The 18,144-nt window shown below is 41.8% G+C and overlaps 2 protein-coding genes across 2 annotated transcripts; one reads left to right on the forward strand and one right to left on the reverse strand.

Annotated features, from left to right (window-relative positions):
- Nucleotides 1-1,881: 1,881 nt before the first annotated feature.
- snrnp70 (small nuclear ribonucleoprotein 70 (U1)) lies at nucleotides 1,882-11,865 on the reverse strand. The gene is made up of 10 exons (XM_063018501.1): nucleotides 11,721-11,865; nucleotides 10,539-10,692; nucleotides 10,247-10,309; nucleotides 10,089-10,143; nucleotides 9,929-9,993; nucleotides 9,771-9,833; nucleotides 8,574-8,655; nucleotides 4,725-4,826; nucleotides 4,516-4,621; nucleotides 1,882-3,389 (listed from the first exon to the last, which is right to left on the reverse strand). Exons 2-10 carry the CDS (start codon nucleotides 10,683-10,685, stop codon nucleotides 2,555-2,557), a joined length of 1,518 nt encoding a protein of 505 aa, XP_062874571.1. The 5' UTR covers nucleotides 10,686-10,692; nucleotides 11,721-11,865; the 3' UTR covers nucleotides 1,882-2,554.
- Nucleotides 11,866-13,310: 1,445 nt separating this feature from the next.
- Nucleotides 13,311-18,043, forward strand: rnf113a (ring finger protein 113A). Its single transcript, XM_063018831.1, has 10 exons — nucleotides 13,311-13,421; nucleotides 14,032-14,111; nucleotides 15,344-15,442; nucleotides 15,586-15,693; nucleotides 15,966-16,075; nucleotides 16,188-16,294; nucleotides 16,383-16,472; nucleotides 16,906-16,999; nucleotides 17,211-17,317; nucleotides 17,881-18,043. Exons 1-10 carry the CDS (start codon nucleotides 13,316-13,318, stop codon nucleotides 17,946-17,948), a joined length of 969 nt encoding a protein of 322 aa, XP_062874901.1. The 5' UTR covers nucleotides 13,311-13,315; the 3' UTR covers nucleotides 17,949-18,043.
- The last annotated feature ends 101 nt before the right edge of the window (nucleotides 18,044-18,144 follow it).

Raw genomic sequence — 18,144 nt, forward strand, 5'->3', positions numbered from 1 at the left:
TCAAAGAGTAACGCTCATGACGCAATATTTACTGCCGCAACGTGATTGGCTGAGCCGGTACTGGCCTCAAAGCAAGACATCACGGTATTTGTAGTTTTTTAGTCCTCTTGTTTTCCTACAATGAACGCTTCATACTGGTCAAGGTCACGATGGGTTCGGTGCCAGCCGTGAACACTGTGCGCAAAGCCTGCACCCTGGACAGAACGACAGTCCATCACAGGGCATCAAACGCCTAATCATTTACTGAAATACTACCTATGGGTAGATGGGAGAGTGGTAGCCTAGTGGGTAGAACTTTGCTCTGCCATGCAGCCACTGTTGGGTCCTTGAGCAAGGCCCTTAACCCTCTTGGCTTTCAAACAAGCTGGGATATGCAAAAAATATAATTATACTGTACACCTGTATATGTTCATATGATAAAAAGACATTCTATTCTATTTAAAGTAGCCAACCGTCCTTCTGCAAGCCTTAAAAGGTTGAAAGAACATCAGAAAGAAAATCAGAGATCCAATAGGCATTAATAGACTTCTTACAGAAAATCAAACTAGGGTCCCCAAAGTAAATTTACTGCACACCACCCTTGCACACTTTGATGTTATGAAATCAAAAAATGGATTACTCAAACCGTGCAACAGCCCTTATAAACAGGCCTGGAATGACAAGCCAAGATAAATTGTGTAGTTATATTTGCAGTATTTAGCAGACCAGCTGCTTTTATCCAAAGCGAGCAAGTGAGGGATAGGGGCCTTGTTTAGGGGCAAGTGGCAAACTGGCAGTGGTGGGGCTTAAACCAGCAACTACTCTGATTACTAGTCCAGCACCTTAACCACTGAGCTTGACAAGATTATGGAGAAATCCCAAAAACGTCACAGCACCAGCATCCTGTGAACCTATATTTGATCATAGCTCGTCACTGTGCAGGGATTTCGGCATGGTCTACTTATCAGGTACCTCAGAGACTGGGACCCTGTTCAGAGTGTATTTCTCACAGCTAAAGAAAATCTTTTTTGTCTTTTTCAGCAAAATTGGGCCAGATTATCACACAACATAATATTGGCACTAAGCATAACAGAGCCACACTATGCTATACAGTTTTCTTTCTCCAAACTATATTTTGATGACTGTGGCTAAAGTTTTATATTTATTAGGTTGATTAGGTCCCCAGTGGCAATGTCCTGCATGTCCAGCAGAATTTCAGTGCCATTTTTCTCCTATTTAACAACAAATAAATGTAAACACCTATCATTTTTGTTAGGGTCATGACAACTTGGGAAACGTCTCATGCTTTTCACACCTGCAGACCTTTACAAAGTCACAAAATTGCACACGTTGGAGTGGGACTGCAGGGTTTCTGGTGCAATATGGACAAAGCATCTTCATAACCTAAACATCATGACTTATATAAGCAACACTGCTAGCATCACACTTCATTTTCTCTTTGTGTTTAAAGTTAAAGTGGATTAAATGTTGAATTTTATAACATTCTTAACTCTAAAACTGTTCATTGGGTTTAATTACAGTAAGTACCTCTAAAAGCCAAGCTAATTAGGTTTCTGGGCAATAAAACATGCAACTGGGCAGACAGACAATCAGTGGGCTGATACCTTTAAATAAGAAAGTTAACCGTGATAATCAAGAGACTTCATTCGAAATGTAAAAATGCTCCCGTCTATCCACTAATGCAGCTGATCATTTCCTAGTAGTAACTGGACATGGTTCCTTTATGGTACACTGGTTCTCATCAGATGTAATCACGGCAGATGTGTCAGAAACTTAATGGAGTCATCAGATTATTCTGTGCATCTAAATGTCCTTATGGTTACAGCTAGAATATTCAGAAGACAAATAAAATCACAATCACACAGAAATAAACAGACACACTTTCATTAAAAAAGCGTATTTATTAAAGAGAAGCAATACGCAAAACTGAACCTGAAAACAAATGACGGGGACGTCCACAAACCAGCCATATTAATTCTTCTTACATATAAGGTTAATTACAAAGAATAAGAGCGACGTCATAAACCTATGGCAACATTTTCCATTGAAAGCACACATTTGATTCGTCCTTGACGAGCAGCCGGTTCACAAAAAAAAACAAAAAAAAACGAACACGAATGAAGTACTGCATACGTAGCACTTCGGCTCGGTATGGACACCCCGACAGCTAAAGCTCTAAATCAAAAGCATTATTTTGGAAATAAAAATGCTTTAATTGATTTTTCACCCAGAATTATACTCACAAATCTGGAAAACATTAGTTCCTGTAATAATAGCTGATTGGGTAAAGCAGTGGAGAGACTTTACAGCTCTGCAAGTAGTGTTCGATAATGATTAAGGTCATTGAACACACCTTTTTACGCAAGCTTTCCCAATATTACTTGACGCTGTTGAAATCTACAGTTTAAATAGTTATATTCGGACCAGAAGATGGACTGGACACTTGACGAAGCAGCTACTAATACAACCGCTGTGGTCTTTTGTGTGGACCACTTTGAAAACATGAAGATATGACAGGGAACTACTGTAAAAACCACTGTGGATGATCTCTAGACTAATATTCTTCACCCTGTGGCTCCATCTTGTAGCCATTCTCATTGGAAGCATAGCCTTCTCCAGACTGCATAGAGTCCTGGTCCATCATGGCACCCATGCTGTCCTGAGATCCCTCCTCCAGTGGTGGGGGGAAAGCTGCATCCCCCTCTTCTCCGTTGCCCATGCTCTCATTCTCACCCATAGGAGGCAGGATAGGAGCGTGTCGGTCTTCCCTGCGCTCCCTGTCACCCCGGTCCCGCTTGTGCTCGCGGTCTCTATCCCGGTCCCTCCTCCTATCTCTATCGCGGTCTCTATCTTTATCCCTGTGACTGCGCTTCCTGTCCCGGTCTCGGTCCCTCTCTCGGTCTCTTTCTCTATCTCTATCCCTCGATCGCTCTTCTCCCTCGGGTGCTCCCTCCTCGCCACGAGCCGGCTCGCCTCCGATCGATTCGTCCAACCCCCTCTCTCCCCTCTCTCCCCCCTCTCCCATAATGCCGTCGGTCATGCCGCCTGCACCCTCGTCGCCTCCCTCTGCGCCCTTTCCTCGCTCCCTGTCCCTCCTCCGGTCCCTGCTCCTGCTTCTCCGTTTGCGCTCACGGTCCCGGTCCCGTTCTCGGCTCCTTTCGCGGGGCTTGACCTCGCCGTCTCGCTCTCGTTCCCTGCGCCGGCCGACGGTTTCGTCTGCGGCCACGGCGGGTCTTTCGCGCTCGCGGGAACGGGAGCGTCTGCGTCTTTCGCGTGAGCGGGAACGCCTGCGCTCGACGCGCTCGACACGCTCGACGCGCTCGACACGCTCGCCGCGCTCGCCGCGCTCCTTCTCACGCTCACGGCTCCGCCGCTCTCGTTCGCGCTCTCTGCAATACGAGGAAAGACAGGCGATCAAAACGATGCACATCATACATGTAGAGATTTATTCAACTGAATGAATTTTACATCAGGCAAAAGAGGCTCTACCAAGATACCTTATTATTTTAAAGAGGACGTGTTTATTAGCATTGTTACCACAGTTTTAATAATATAAGATCAAAGAAAGTAGTTCTACGCACATAAGCAACCAACACGCACCTTTAATCTTACACTTTTAGCATTTAGCAGACACTTCTATTCAAAGCGACTTACAGTACTGTGACAGTATATTGTCTAAGCAATTGAGGGTCAAGGGCCTTGCTCAAAGGCTCAACAGTGGCGGGGCTTGAACCAGCGACCTTTTGACTACTAGTCCAGTACCTTAATCTTCATTTAAAGATTGAGTTGTTTGCATAATCCTTAATGACTTAATTTTTGGTAGTAGTTTGGTATCAAATTGCAGCACCGCCTTAAAACATAATGCATAATTTCAACCAAATTCTGTTTACCTTAGACTTAGAACAAAGGTTTGAATTTACATGTGTGACAGACACTTATTTATATTATACTGAATTCTATTAGAGCAATTGAGGTTTAAGAGCCTTGCTCAGGGGCCCAATAGTGGTAACTCAACTGTGGTAGGGCGTAAACTGGCATCCTTCTAATCGCTAGTCCAGTACCTTAACCGCTGAACTACCACTGCCATCAGTTTTTACCATATAAATGAGCTTAAAGTTCAATCTCGCTTTCAAAAAAGTCAGCGGTAATCTTCTGGGTCAATGAGATGGATTGTTAATATGACGTGGACAGATAATGATTCTTACTTTCTTGTTTAAACTAAAATAGTTTTTATACAAAACTGCATTTGAATAAACTGTTAATAATGTTTAATTAATAATTTCAAGCTTGGCACTCAAAGGCACAAACAGCAGAAAGTGGTTTTGCTGTTTCTGCAGTAAACGTCAACAGAGTGCAAAACGCTCATCACACGAAGGCCATCTTACATCATTTACACAAAGAACCGGTGATTTAGTGCCAGTCACCTCGTATCCAGTCTTTGTAAAATGAGCCAGAGAAGACACGCTCCTAATCAGAACCTATTTTAACAGGGTGAAAAAGCAACTAGGCACTTACCCTCCTCCTCCAATAGGACGCTCATCGTAGCGGGAGGCATCATCTCTACCGGAATGCTTAATGTTAACGTCTGCACCTCCTCTCCTAGTACCACCCAAACCTCCACCTAGAAACCAAAACCACAGATCAGTTTCAGAACAAAGGTAACACTGTGTAAACAACCACTGAGAAAATACATCAATACAGATCATAATTTGTTTTTTTCTTACCGAGTCGACGGGGGTGCCATCCTTTCACGGTACGACCTCTTTCGACGTCCACAAGAACTCTCCGCCCGTCGATTTTCTTACCGTCCGCGTGCTTGTAGGCGGCTGCAGGAGGAACATGCGTCAGAGAGAAAAGGGCAGCAGGTAGAGAGAGAGGATGAAGGGAGGAAGTAAAAAAGACAAGACCATGAGAATATGGAATAGGCACTGTGGTATTGATTTGGTGAGCTCTTACCTGGAGGCACAGTCTTACCTCATTATGCAAAAATCAGCATTGATGCCAGTGTTAAACAGATTTTTTTGGGATGAAGGGGTCAAACTTTCAGGTTTGGTAGTGCCACAAATGCCGATTCGATTGTGCTTTAGGAAGTGGAGAGACTACTTTATTGCACTAGTGTAAATTTGACTGATGACCTTCATCCACAGGCTTGTACCGGGATGCTCATATACAAAAACACGCTACGGATACGATAACCATTAACGTATGAACCATTTGCAGGCCTCTCCATTGCTACACACCGACAAGAGACAATGTGTAGCAGGATGAACCACTGCTGTTGCTGACTGAAGCCATTTGGCAAGCAGTTTGTGTCTGGGATACCAATGTTTATTTGATCTTAGCCCAAGCGACTTTAAGTAGCAAGTAGTTATTGCCCTACTATCATCGCCTGGCTTTGTATATCCTGCCACTATTTTAAAGGTAAAACACTTAATACTAAAATAACTGGGTTTATATTGACGTATTGTTCCAAATGCTTTTACACTTGGACAACCTTAAGGACGGCACAAAGCGTCCAACGAACGCCATCACTGTCTAGTACAATTCTGTCACCATCTAGTTGTTTAAATCATGTGCCCTAGAAAACAAACCCTTGGTCTGGGCAGGCACACGAGACCAAGGGCTTGCGAATAATTCTATCAGGTGACCCCTGAAAGATTACAAACTTCAGGAATCAGACCACACACACACACTTACACACACCACAGGGACTGGTTCAATGAATTAACCTGAGCCAGTATCGATGAAATTGTGGCACTTGTTACTCACAAGCAAATTCCCATTTTCCAGTGAACCCAGCAAAGTTAGAGTTGTGTATATAATGTTATATTGTATTTGTGACTGACCTTTGGTTAATTTAATCTTCACATTCACACCAACACACTAAAATGCTTTATCAGGTAAGCTACTGACAACCATTCACACTCTCACAAAGACAATAAAATACCTATTCACAGGGATGACTCTCACCCAACCGCCCCAATACCACCACCCTCAGACACTGATTGCTCCGTTTACATGCCAATTTGTTAGTACTTAGCGAGTACTTGGGCAAGACAGAACAGCAAGTCTGCCAGATGTTCCCTCCCCAGTTCAATTCACAATTTTCTGAGCCATTAGATAATTATCTTCATCTTACTTTACCTGTAACTGCTACCTTACCAGAATACCTGACCAAGGCTGGAACCCTTCAGTGGTGTGGCCTGGTGATTCCAAGTGCTCCCGATTCGATACATTTGGTACGCACTGACGAAGACGGCGTCCGAGACGATTCGGATACAACGTCCTACCCAATCTATTCAGAGGGCCTTACCAGCAACCCTCAACACTGAGCCAGAGACTCTTATCAAAGAGGGCCTTACCAGCAACCCTCGAATTCTCTCAAAACTGAACAACTTCTCAAAGAGAGGGCCTTACCAGCATCCCTCTACCCTTACCAAAACCTTCTCAACCTGAGGGCCTTACCAACATCCCTCAGCACAGTCAACCAGAGCTTGCCCCGGTCACACCAGACATTTGCCATTCGTGTTTTGTAAAGCAGGCCAGGATACGCAGAGGCCGAAAACGTAGGTGGAAATCCAGCATTGTGGTTTAGGACTTAAATGATTCTAGTTACCAGAGTCTAAACAATTTAATGAATTAAAATGAATTTTATTCTGTGTGTACAGTTTAACAGAGGGGCTTGTTGGCCGTTAGTTTCAAGTCAGTATCGGTAAGCAAAGCTAACCTGGACCAACTAAAGATAAGCAGATATACGATTATATAATATTTACAGCGTCCAATCCATTTAACAAAGCCTATTGACAATCATTTTGCTAGCCTGGATGGATGAAATCACATTAATCCATTCCATATACAACAAACTCAGCCAACTTTGGTCACCAAAGTGAATAAATAACTAATCTGAATTAAGGTCTAGGTAATTTTCCCCCACATTAAGTGGGCAATACAAAAATATGTACTACTGCAGGGTCCATTAAAATAAACAGCAACTATTTTACAGGGGATGATAAAAATCTGGTGTGCCAAGGGCCTAAACATGAGCCTCAAACTCCACAGCCTTACCCATCTTTCTTGGAGGGCCTTACCAGCAACCCTCTTTACTCACTTAGCCTAGAGGGCCTTACCAGCAACCCTCTTCTGCCTGACCAAATACTAGAACAGATCCTCTTTAGGAAAAAAGGGGGGCCTTACCAGAAACCCCATATATTTATTAGAAATTAATCAAGTCGATCGTTCTACCAAATTTTAGGTTAATCTAAGGTCCCCTCCCCCCCAATCCTGTCATAATACATGCTGAAGACTTGGAAATAAGGTGCAAAACGAGGACACTAAACTGGGGCATTCAGTTAAAGTAACGGAATGTGTTGCAATGCCTCTAAAGTCCAAATTAGGGGGCATAAACTGGCCTTTCACATGCGCTAATGTCTATCAAGTGTAGTTATATTTACTCATAGATTATTTTTAGATGTATAGAACTTGGTTCTTTCTCCCTAGATCTAAGATGGATTGCTGCTAATGGATTGCCTGTGATTAACCTGTGCCATTAAAGTCATCTATGACGGTCAAACGGCTATACTCTGTAATATTTAGCTTTAGTTGGGTATGTCGTTATTGAAATCTACCCTAACAAAATGTCCTATGAATTTCTCAGCTCTCTCAACACTAGACGGTCCATGTACGCCCCTTATCTAAATTTTGCAGAGTACAACCTCGGCTTTAACTCTAACAAACGGGGGATTTAACAGAACAGGTTGACCTCAGGCACCCGCTCCCAAAGCCTGACACGAGGAACGTCCAGTGACCAACAGCAGCTATGCTGCAGCCACGCCCTCAAACGGGGCCTAAAAAACATCTACCGGACAGTTTGGTCCACTGAACCCGTGCCTCGTTTCAGGCCCGGAGGTTAGATGAGGGTGTAAAGAAATCTTACCCATCATACAAACCCATCATACCAACCATATACTGAGCTGTGGTAGTAGGGTGTAGATGTATCAAAACCCATCATCAAGATCTGCAAGCCAGCTCTGGCCAATAGCCATCACAGATAGTCGGCTGCAGTAGCAACGAGAACAACACACAATTAATACACTGCATGGACCTGCGGTGCAACACTTCACTGAGCCTGAGCTAGGGCAGAAAAGCCTCGACACGTTAAACCGTCACTTTGACAGACATGTGTACAGGTTTGGAGTCACCTTGGTGTTACGGAAGGCTCGGCCTTTAGCTTACCATCGCGGCTCCAGCTGGAACACACACACACACTCACTCCTGTGTGTCTCACTGCCTAAACATTAAAGATGCCGTACGGCGGCGAGTCAGAAGAACGTTTGTGTGGTGCAGTCATAGACCCTCCGCCCAAATCCCACCCCTTCCTACAGATAATACAGATACACACTCACACCTGATGCGACAACAATGGTAGGAAACGAAACTCTACACAGGAGGACATGAGGACGCACTGACAGTCACAGACACACACACAAGCCTTTAATGGCCACACAGTTAAAGTTTGCCAAAAAAATCAGACTGTTTAGGCTTTGGAAAATATATATATCACCACATTTACTTACAGTGCATGTCTCGCTCATGTTCGTACTCGATGAATGCGTATCCACGTGGCTTTGCAGTCCTCTTGTTGTACACGATATAGATCTAAGAAGAAAAAATTTATATAAATGAGATCTTATGGTCATAAACACTCAAACCAAATGCACTCCCAAGCACTTCAGTTAACATTTGCAATTAATATTGTTGACCATCATTTATGAAAGCTATTTATTTTACATGAACATGGTACATCCCCCTTAAACCCCCTTTTAACACCGGTATCGGTACACTCCAAGCTTACAACAAAGCCTAGAGACGTAGTTATGCAGGTTTTATTGTAACATTTTCTCCCTTTTTAGGGCGTCCAATTGCCCGATCGCGTCACGCTTCCTCTCCACCAATGCCGATCCCTGCTCCGATTGAGGAGAACGAAGCTAACCCACGCCCCCTCCGACACGTGGGCAGCAGCCGTATGCATCATCACACCTACACTTTGACGAGTGAAGTGCAGCTTAGCACTGTGTACGGAGAGACACACCCCGACAGCCCTCTTTTCCCGTCTCTGTGCAGGCGCCATCAATCAGCATTAGTTATGAGAGAGTCCCTATCCGGCTTAATATCACGCCCATATCTGAACAACAGGCCAATCGTTGTTCATGTGGCCGCTCAGCCCAGCCGGCAGGCAGAGCCGAGATTCGATACGATGTGTTCGAGATCCCAGCTCTGGTTCCAGCGTGTGTTTTTACCGCTGCGCCACCTGAGCGGCTGAGAAACGTTTTTAATACACCTCTGACCATCACCATTGGTCTTTCGAGATGGAGAAAAAGTACCGAAAAGTTCAGAGTCGTTTAATTCTAATACATTTAAATCACTTCTTTGGGTAAAGAAACTATTAACAATCATTAAGGAATTCAACACTGATGGAAACAATAAGTTGCTCCAACATTATAGTCATATTGGCCAAACCCAGCTAAGAGCTGCCATGAGTTTCTCCTCTTTGTTAACTAAACTATGAACGACTGAAGGCTAAAAAGTTTGTGCCAAAAGTATCGCTTTGACTGATTAACCCTTTGGTTCCTGTTGTCAGCTAAGGCACCGTTATCCTGCCAAACGCCAGGAGTTGTGGCATCACAGATGAACACTCAGTAAAATCCAGATGTCAGCTGTTTTATCTACATTTAAACCTTTAACATGTACAAGATCACACGTGGATAACTTACTCGTTTGATGGGGCCGTAAACCTCAAATTCTCTGCGCAGCTTGGACTCTGTTGTATCATAATTCTGCACAATATAAAAACAAAGCAAACGCATAAACACCATACTGTCAGGACATGATCTAGAAAATACAGATGAGCGTGACTAAAGAGGACACTTACAACACGAGCCACAAACAGGGTCTTAAAGGCGTCTCCTTGAGCGTTGGGGTCGTTGTGAGGATCCCCTGCAAAATGAAAGAAAGAAATCGAGTCAGAACGGCAAAACATGACAAATGTATCGAGTTACAACTGTTTCGATTGAAATGACCTGCATACGTACATAATTTGAGTTCAGTTTCCATCAGAGTCTGCCTTCTTTCCATCTTCTCTCGCCTCTAACAAATTACAATACGGTTGTTAATCACACAGACCTAATTACTGAGTTCAGTTAGTCAAATCGACTAACTTCTCCAGCCAAAAACTCCCGGTATGTGTTACCTTTCTTTCCAGCCGCTCATCCCTGGTTTCAGCTCTCGTAGGTGGTGGAGCATCTCGAGGATCCTGCACAGTTGTAGAGGAGAAGGTAAAAAAAGTCATGAAATTAATTGTTATAATTAGTAAGATGACCACAACATTCTACTAAATAATTATAATAATAATAAAACCAAACAATGTAAATAATTATTTCAACAAGCAAGGGCAATGTATTCAAGCTTAGAACCAGAAGCAGCACAACAGAAACAGAACAATGTAAATCCAGTGACTGAAATACTGAGATCGGATGCCGTACCTCAAAGTGCTTTATAAAAGGAGCGATGCCGGAGTACGGCTGGTTGTGATGCTTTTCATGGGGAAGTTTCTCAAGCTGTGGCAAAAAAAGAATCGGGTCCCGCGGGGCAAACAATGCCAGCAGGTTGGGGGGCAGGAACTGAGTCATCTCTCACCTAAAGAAAAACAGAAAGCATCTTATTAATAAACAATTACATTTTAACCTGTTCTTTAACAACGTGCATTATACACCTATAAGCTACTATTTACACCAGCACAAACTATAATATATTGAATATATCTACTATACTCATATATTCCATTCTAATTCATTACTCACTCGTTTAGCCACTTTTATTCACAGCACTTTGTTCAACGCAAGTTGTTTTAAGAGTGCTTTATAAATAACATTTACTTACTTACTGTAATTATATACTAGTCTATACACTGTACAATCAGTGATATCTGTTTAATATTCTTTAACTTGTGTCTCCTCATTTCACTTATCTGGTCGCTTCTGCACTTTAACTGTATTATATGTAAATAATCTCTATTTTGCACTTCTGGTTAGATGCTGCTGCATTTCATTGACCTGTACCTGTACTCTGCACAATGAACATTAAGTTGAATCTAATCTAATCATTACTTTAATTTCCTTTGGGCTCAATAAAGTATCTATATATTTATCTGTCTATCTAATCTAATCTAAAAACATCGAGAACTTTATGTTTTCCCCCAAACAGCCAGAAATAGACGTTATTTTACATTATAGAACAAAATGCTGGTAAACAAAGTAAAAAATCACATCACATGTTTCCGTACAGGCGTATTAGGGGCATTTAAATCATTATAGTAAAAAAAAACTTGCCTTAAAAAACAAACAAATAAAAAAATTCGATCATTAAAACCGCCTGCAGTGGAGATCGGTGTGCGGAACACCGTGACAATGTGCTATCTCGTTAGCATGTGTTTACTGGCAGTAAACCGATCCCGAATAAACCAAAACATTTAGACTTATTTCACATAAACACTTTACAGTATTTGTGCTGTTAAATAAAAGTATTTAATATAGTGAATGTAAACAACTAGAAAGTCAACTCTCGACGAAACGGCGAACTGGCAACACACTAGCACTCCGCTGGCCGCTTATGCTAAGCTAATGCTAACACAATCTCCTGAGCTTTCTCTGGTAAGTTCAATTTACCTCAGCTTCGCATTAAATCCAAACGAAATCTCCAAATTCAGTAAACGTTCTCTCAAAGAGCCTCCAGCAGTAATAAAACACATTCAAAGCGCAGAATAAGAGAAGTATAAACGCGGAGCTCCGCAGCGTCTCTGATCCGAACCTCCAGCCGAGCGTCTTAAAATGGCGCCAGGCCGTCAACTGCACAACTGGCGGTTGTGTCCCTTTACGACACTGTTTCAACAGTACGTTACAGTTTGCGGCAGGGGTGTGATTATCATGGCGACTGTAGAACTAGCGCTGTAATGATCAGCCATAACATTAAAACCACCTCCTTGTTTCTACACTCACTGTCCATTTTATCAGCTCCACTTACCATATAGAAGCACTTTGTAGTTCTACAATTACTGACTGTAGTTCATCTGTTTCTCTACATGCTTTGTTTGCCCCCTTTCATGCAGTTCTTGTTCATGGTCAGGACCCCCACAGGACCCCCACAGAGCAGGTATTATTTAGGTGTTCGATCATTCTCAGCACTGCAGTAACACTGACATGGTGGTGGTGTGTTAGTGTGTGTTGTGCTGGTATGAGTGGATCAGACACAGCAGCGCTGCTGGAGTTTTTAAACACCTCACTGTCACTGCTGGACTGAGAATAGTCCACCAACCAAAAATATACAGCCAACAGGCCCCGTGGGCAGCGTCCTGTGACCACTGATGAAGGTCTAGAAGATGACCGTCTCAAACAGCAGCAATAGATGAGCAATCGTCTCTGACTTTACATCTACAAGGAAGACAAGCATCAAGGCTGTTCTCTGTTCTAGCGCCGAAGTGGTGGAATGAACTTCCTCTGTCTGTCCGAACATCTGAGTCTCTTGCTGTCTTTAAAAAACGATTAAAAACTCACCTTTTTACTAAACACTTAGGCTGACTTGTACTTATTTACTAACATTTTGTTCCATTCTTATTCATTTCCAAAAAAAAAAAAAAAAAAAAAAAAAAAAAAAAAAAAAAAGCACTTTGGTTCTAACAGGTTTTAGCAGATTTGTGTTCTTTGACTGTTGTTTTCCTAAACTTGAGAAATGAAATGTTCACTATAGAAGCACTTCTGTAAGTCGCTCTGGATAAGAGCGTCTGCTAAATGCTGAAAATGTAAATGTAAATGTAAATGGACCAACTAGGTAGGCGTGTCTAATAGAGTGGACAGTGAGTGGACACGATATTTAAAAACTCCAGCAGCGCTGCTGTGTCTGATCCACTCATACCAGCACAACACACACTAACACACCACCACCATGTCAGTGTCACTGCAGTGCTGAGAATGATCCACCACCTAAATAATACCTGCTCTGTGGTGGTCCTGTGGGGGTCCTGACCATTAAAGAACAGGGTGAAAGGGGGCTAACAAAGCATGCAGAGAAACAGATGGACTACAGTCAGTAATTGTAGAACTACAAAGTGCTTCTATATGGTAAGTGGAGCTGATCAAATGGACAGTGAGTGTAGAAACAAGGTGTGTGTGTGCACTATTAGGTGGTCAGTCTGCTCCAGGACACCAGGGGGAGATAAATACCGGCGGTGCTTCCACGCATCTGCTTTGTTTTCCCAGCAGTGATCATGGCGGAGTCTGAAGACAGCAAAGCAGCGAACTGCACATTTCTCTTTAAGAAATCTAATAAAAAATTCTCTGCTCGGAAAAGAAAATGCAGTGACAGCGATAAAGGTACATTTATACAATCAGTTCCTTACTAGCACTAAATCTGGAATGTGTTAAGTTCATTACAATCACTAAAATATGGGTGTAACAGTGTTCCGCACAGTATTACTGTTTCCTTTACTAATTTATCACACCTTTTTTGCATGTACACTTCAATCTAACACATACAGCATCTAAATTGATAACATTTATCTGCTAAGTATGGTCTTAACTAGGTTATTTGCATATTATAAAAAGATAACCTAATATACAATAGCCTAATATATACCATGTATGGAACACTGTATTATAATGTTAACAGGAATCCGTACAACCGCCACCAATTGTAACTGAATGAACATTTAAGAAAGAAAAACCTCCCCAACCACAAAAACAAACATGTAAACAGTATAAGTGTGTGTATAATGCTATGTGAAACGGATAGGGTACTGTTCAGTCTGTCTGTTCAGGATGTGTTTGTGCCCTGTGTCCAGCTTTTCTGTTTGGTCCCAGACCCACTGCAGCCAGTATGACAATAAAGCTGTGAATAATTGAACTAAATATAATGAATTTGATATTAATCTATATTCAAGTATAGAAGAAGATTCTGTCTGAGTAACGTGTTGAATTTATTTAGACAGAAGCAGTGATGAGGAGAAACATGCGGTGGTCAAAAGAGAGAAGAAACCAAGCGCTCCCAATCCCATGATCCAGAGGGTCAGTGCTTTACTACCACAGAAATCGCTTTGCCGGAAATAAAGTGTACACAGTATCTCACGTTAGATCTCACTGTAATAAGATTTCTGTACTTTGATCAGGCAAACAGTAGAAAAATCCAGAAATGTCACACCCACAGTGAAGTGTGGTGGTGAGGGCATCATGTGACACTGCTTTTCTACAGACAGTACTGGGACATTTTACATCATCAAGAAATTATAAATGTAAATGGAGCAAAGCCTAATCTCCAGACATCGACTGATTGTTTATGTGGATCAAAATTGAACCACAACGCTCCAAAAAGTAAACTATTAGTGTATGTATTGCATGTAATTGGTACATATACAGTACAGGCCAAAAGTTTGGACACACCAGTCAAAAGTTTGGACACACCTTCTCTTCAATGTTTTTTCTTGATTATTTTTATTTTCTACATTGTAGATTAATACTGAAGACATCCAAACTATGAAGAATTATGTAGTGAACCAAAAAGTGTTAAACAAACCAGAATATGTTTTATATTTTACCAACTCTATCTCTGCACAACCCAACTGATGGTCTCAAACACATTAAAAAAGCAACAAATTCCAAAAATTCACTCTAGACAAGGCGCAAACATTCATTGAAAACCATTCCAGGTGGATACCTAATAAAGCTGGTTGAGAAAATTTCAAAGAGTGTGCAAATCTGTCATTAAAGCAAAAGATGGCTACTTTGAATAATCTAAAATATAAAACATATTCTGGTTTGTTTAACACTTTTTTGTTTACTACATAATTCCATATGTGTTCCTTCATAGTTTGGATGTCTTTAGTATTAATCTACAATGTAGAACATTTAAAAAAAATAAGAAAAACCACAGGAATGAGAAGGTGTGTCCAAACTTTTGGCCTGTACTGTATATATATGTCTACATTTGATGTTTCCTATCTTTGTTTATGCTTATAAACACATATCAAAGAGTGTGTGTAAATTGAAAGTAGATATGTGCACTGTAAGGGGCTTGGGTTGCGCAGCAGTAAATTACGGTAGCCCACTACTGGGATCCAGGGTTTAATTTTCCAACGGTGTTGTCGGCCGGTCGTGCGTCTGCATACAGACATGATTGGCTGTGTCTGGATTCCAGAGTGTGTTACTGCATTGCAACCAGTGATTTAAAATGTAGACAAATGTACTGTTTACATGTCATATCATGTTATTATGTTTATTCAACATTTTGATCTCAATTTTAGACGAAGAAGGTGGAGAGGGAAGTGGTTTCATCAAGTGAAAGCGAGGGAGATGACGAGGCGAAGAAGATTACGGTGGCTTATAAGTCTAAACGCTCAGCGGTGAGAAGTGATTAAAAATGGCTTATTAGTAAATACTAGATGTGTTCCAGTTGTAGTTCTCTCCATATCTGCTGGATGTCTGGTCTGTGATTAAGCATAGGCATTGTTTTGGACTTTCTGCTGTGTGTGTGTGTGTGTGACAGAAACCAGAGGGACCGGATGACATGGGGGCCACTTCGGTGTACTGCTTGGATACTGAAAAAGACAAAGATGCTCAGGCCATCTTCGAGCGCAGCCAAAAAATTCAGGAGGTGAGTGAGGAGGGCACTGAAGGCTCTGCAGAATTATCCTACTCTGGTGGTTAAGAGTTGTGGTGACCACAGTAAAGCCGGCTTCTTTAAAATGTCATTGGGCCAGGGGTGCCAAACTACAACTGTATAAAAGTTTAATAGTAATTAGTACCGTAAGTTTAAAAGTAATGAGTAATTACTAAGTAAATCATGCTCTAAAATCAGTGTGGTTCATGTTACAGATGATATGGGCTGTACATTTACTCTGCTTTACTCTTCTTACCCATTTCTAGGAACTAACAGGTAAAGAAGATGATAAAATCTACAGAGGCATCAACAATTACCAAAAGTTCATCAAGCCCAAGGATACCACCATGGGTAACGCATCATCAGGCATGGTCAGGTAGGTGGATTTGTTAGTGGTCTATTGTTGTAGCATTGTAATTATTTGTTTTACTGTTTATCTCCTCCTCTTTCTTCCGTTGTTGAGTTGTTTCTCATGTGGTGCTTGTTAGGAAAGGGCCGATCAGAGCGCCTGAGCACCTCAGAGCTACAGTGCGCTGGGACTATCAGCCTGACATCTGCAAAGATTACAAAGAGACCGGCTTCTGTGGATTTGGAGGTGAGTGGGAGGACGCTGATAGACGCCCGTTCTCTGATCACTGTGATTAAGTGAACGATCACTGAAATCTCGCTTTGTTTTCCCTCAGACAGCTGCAAGTTTTTACACGACCGCTCGGACTATAAGCACGGCTGGCAGATCGAGAGGGAGCTGGAGGAGGGACGATACGGTGCCAACGGTGAGCGGCTTGGTTTTTTCTCCCCTTGTGGTGTAAAGACTTTTCTTAATGGGTTCCAAACTCTTTATTGTAGAAGATGTCCAAGAGACTTCGAAATTATATTATGAAAAAAATCATGCTTGTGTCTAGCAGATTATTTTAAAAGTCATAGCCTAATGGTTGTGGTACTGGACTAGTAATCAGAAGGTCACTGATTCAAGCCCCACCTCTGCCAGGTTGCTGCTCAATTGTAACTGTAATGTAAAGGTGTCTGCTAAATGCCAAAATTGTTAATGTTAGTGTCAAAAGGCCATGAAACTGAGTCATGAAACTGAAACCTGTTTATTTTTTACTGGTATTTTACTGGTTCTTACATTTTTAACTGTAAAACACACCATTAGCTGTTTTAAAGATTATCAGGTCACAGTTTCAACCCTTTTTTTGTGCTACACAGACGAGGAAAACTACGAGGTGAGCAGCGATGATGAAGATCTGCCTTTCAAATGCTTCATCTGCAGGGATTCATTCAAGAACCCAATTATTACAAAGTAAGAGTTAATCCTATTATTATATGCTAATGAATCAATACGGTGGGACACCACAACCCCCCTCCTCCTCCAAATTGTGCATGTGATGGTCAGGGAGATATTAACTGTTGGGTTGATGGTAGTAACTTGCAGCTCATGTTAATAATAGCAAATTTTAACCTGGCGTACTCACTTTTATGGCTGTTTTGATGACCTCTGCTCTGTGTTTTAGGTGCAGACATTATTTCTGTGAGTCCTGTGCTTTGCAGCACTACCGCAAGTCCAAGCGCTGCTATGTGTGCAATCAGCAAACCAACGGAGTCTTCAACCCGGCTAAAGGTATCAGCACTGTGCTTCATGGCATTTCAATAAAGAAATGGTCTCCTGACAAATCGAAGTCTGGCTTTATTCGGGCATAAGTTGTTTTTGGGTTCCATTAAGGTAAAGAAATATTGAGCCCCACCACCACAGGGCGAGTCAATCCTGGAAATATAGCGCAAAACAGACATGCATAAAACAAGACTCATTTTCTGTGATAAGTGCAAAAGGTTTTTCCCTCCGTAGTTTCACTTTTCTCTAGTTTTGCTAACCGGATTTTTCATTTCTCTTTACTTTGAAACGAGACGCTCCACTCCTCACTCGCAGTTCATTGCCTCTGAATACAGTTCGTGCCTGGTTTGAGGTGCATACCAAACCATCTCATGTAAAAAGGAACATGAGAACATGAATACAGAAGCTCTCTAGGTGTTTGCTTTTTGTCTTAAATATTAAGATTCTATTTATAACAATGATTTATGTGTTAAAGTGTTAAGGGCCCCATCTATTGCATACCCTTAGAATCTACATACAAGGTAACCTATATTAATAGTAGAATAACTTTGACTTTCTTTTCCTTTCTCCAGAGCTCATGGTGAAGATTCAGAAACGCCAGGCTGCTGAAGACCAACCACCTTCAGAGGAGGATGACTAAATTCTTTCCCCCCGTTTTTGTTTCTTATCATTCTGATCATTTTTTCCCACTATTGTAAAATAAATAAACTGCCAATAAATGTCATTTTTTAAAAACTTCGGTAGGTGTGCTTGCTCTTCCTCTGGAAAAACACCTCGCTAGTTCGGACAATCGCATTTTACAGACCAGTGCTCCCCCCTTTGGTCCGTTAAATCAA

This window comes from Trichomycterus rosablanca, chromosome 22, assembly GCF_030014385.1.
Source record: "Trichomycterus rosablanca isolate fTriRos1 chromosome 22, fTriRos1.hap1, whole genome shotgun sequence".
NCBI classification, from domain to species: domain Eukaryota; kingdom Metazoa; phylum Chordata; class Actinopteri; order Siluriformes; family Trichomycteridae; genus Trichomycterus; species Trichomycterus rosablanca.

Excerpts from the sequence above, each read along its gene's own strand:
- snrnp70 (XM_063018501.1), bottom strand. The coding sequence starts at position 10,685 with ATGACTCAGTTCCTGCCCCCCAACCTGCTGGCATTGTTTGCCCCGCGG. Across the intron at positions 9,994-10,088 it reads GGAAACTGAACTCAAATTAT|GGGATCCTCACAACGACCCC; the intron begins GTACGTATGCAG and ends TTCATTTTGCAG. Across the intron at positions 4,827-8,573 it reads ACATGAGCGAGACATGCACT|CCGCCTACAAGCACGCGGAC; the intron begins GTAAGTAAATGT and ends TTCCTCCTGCAG.
- rnf113a (XM_063018831.1), top strand. The coding sequence starts at position 13,316 with ATGGCGGAGTCTGAAGACAGCAAAGCAGCGAACTGCACATTTCTCTTT. Across the intron at positions 16,076-16,187 it reads GCATCATCAGGCATGGTCAG|GAAAGGGCCGATCAGAGCGC; the intron begins GTAGGTGGATTT and ends GGTGCTTGTTAG. Across the intron at positions 17,318-17,880 it reads AGTCTTCAACCCGGCTAAAG|AGCTCATGGTGAAGATTCAG; the intron begins GTATCAGCACTG and ends TCCTTTCTCCAG.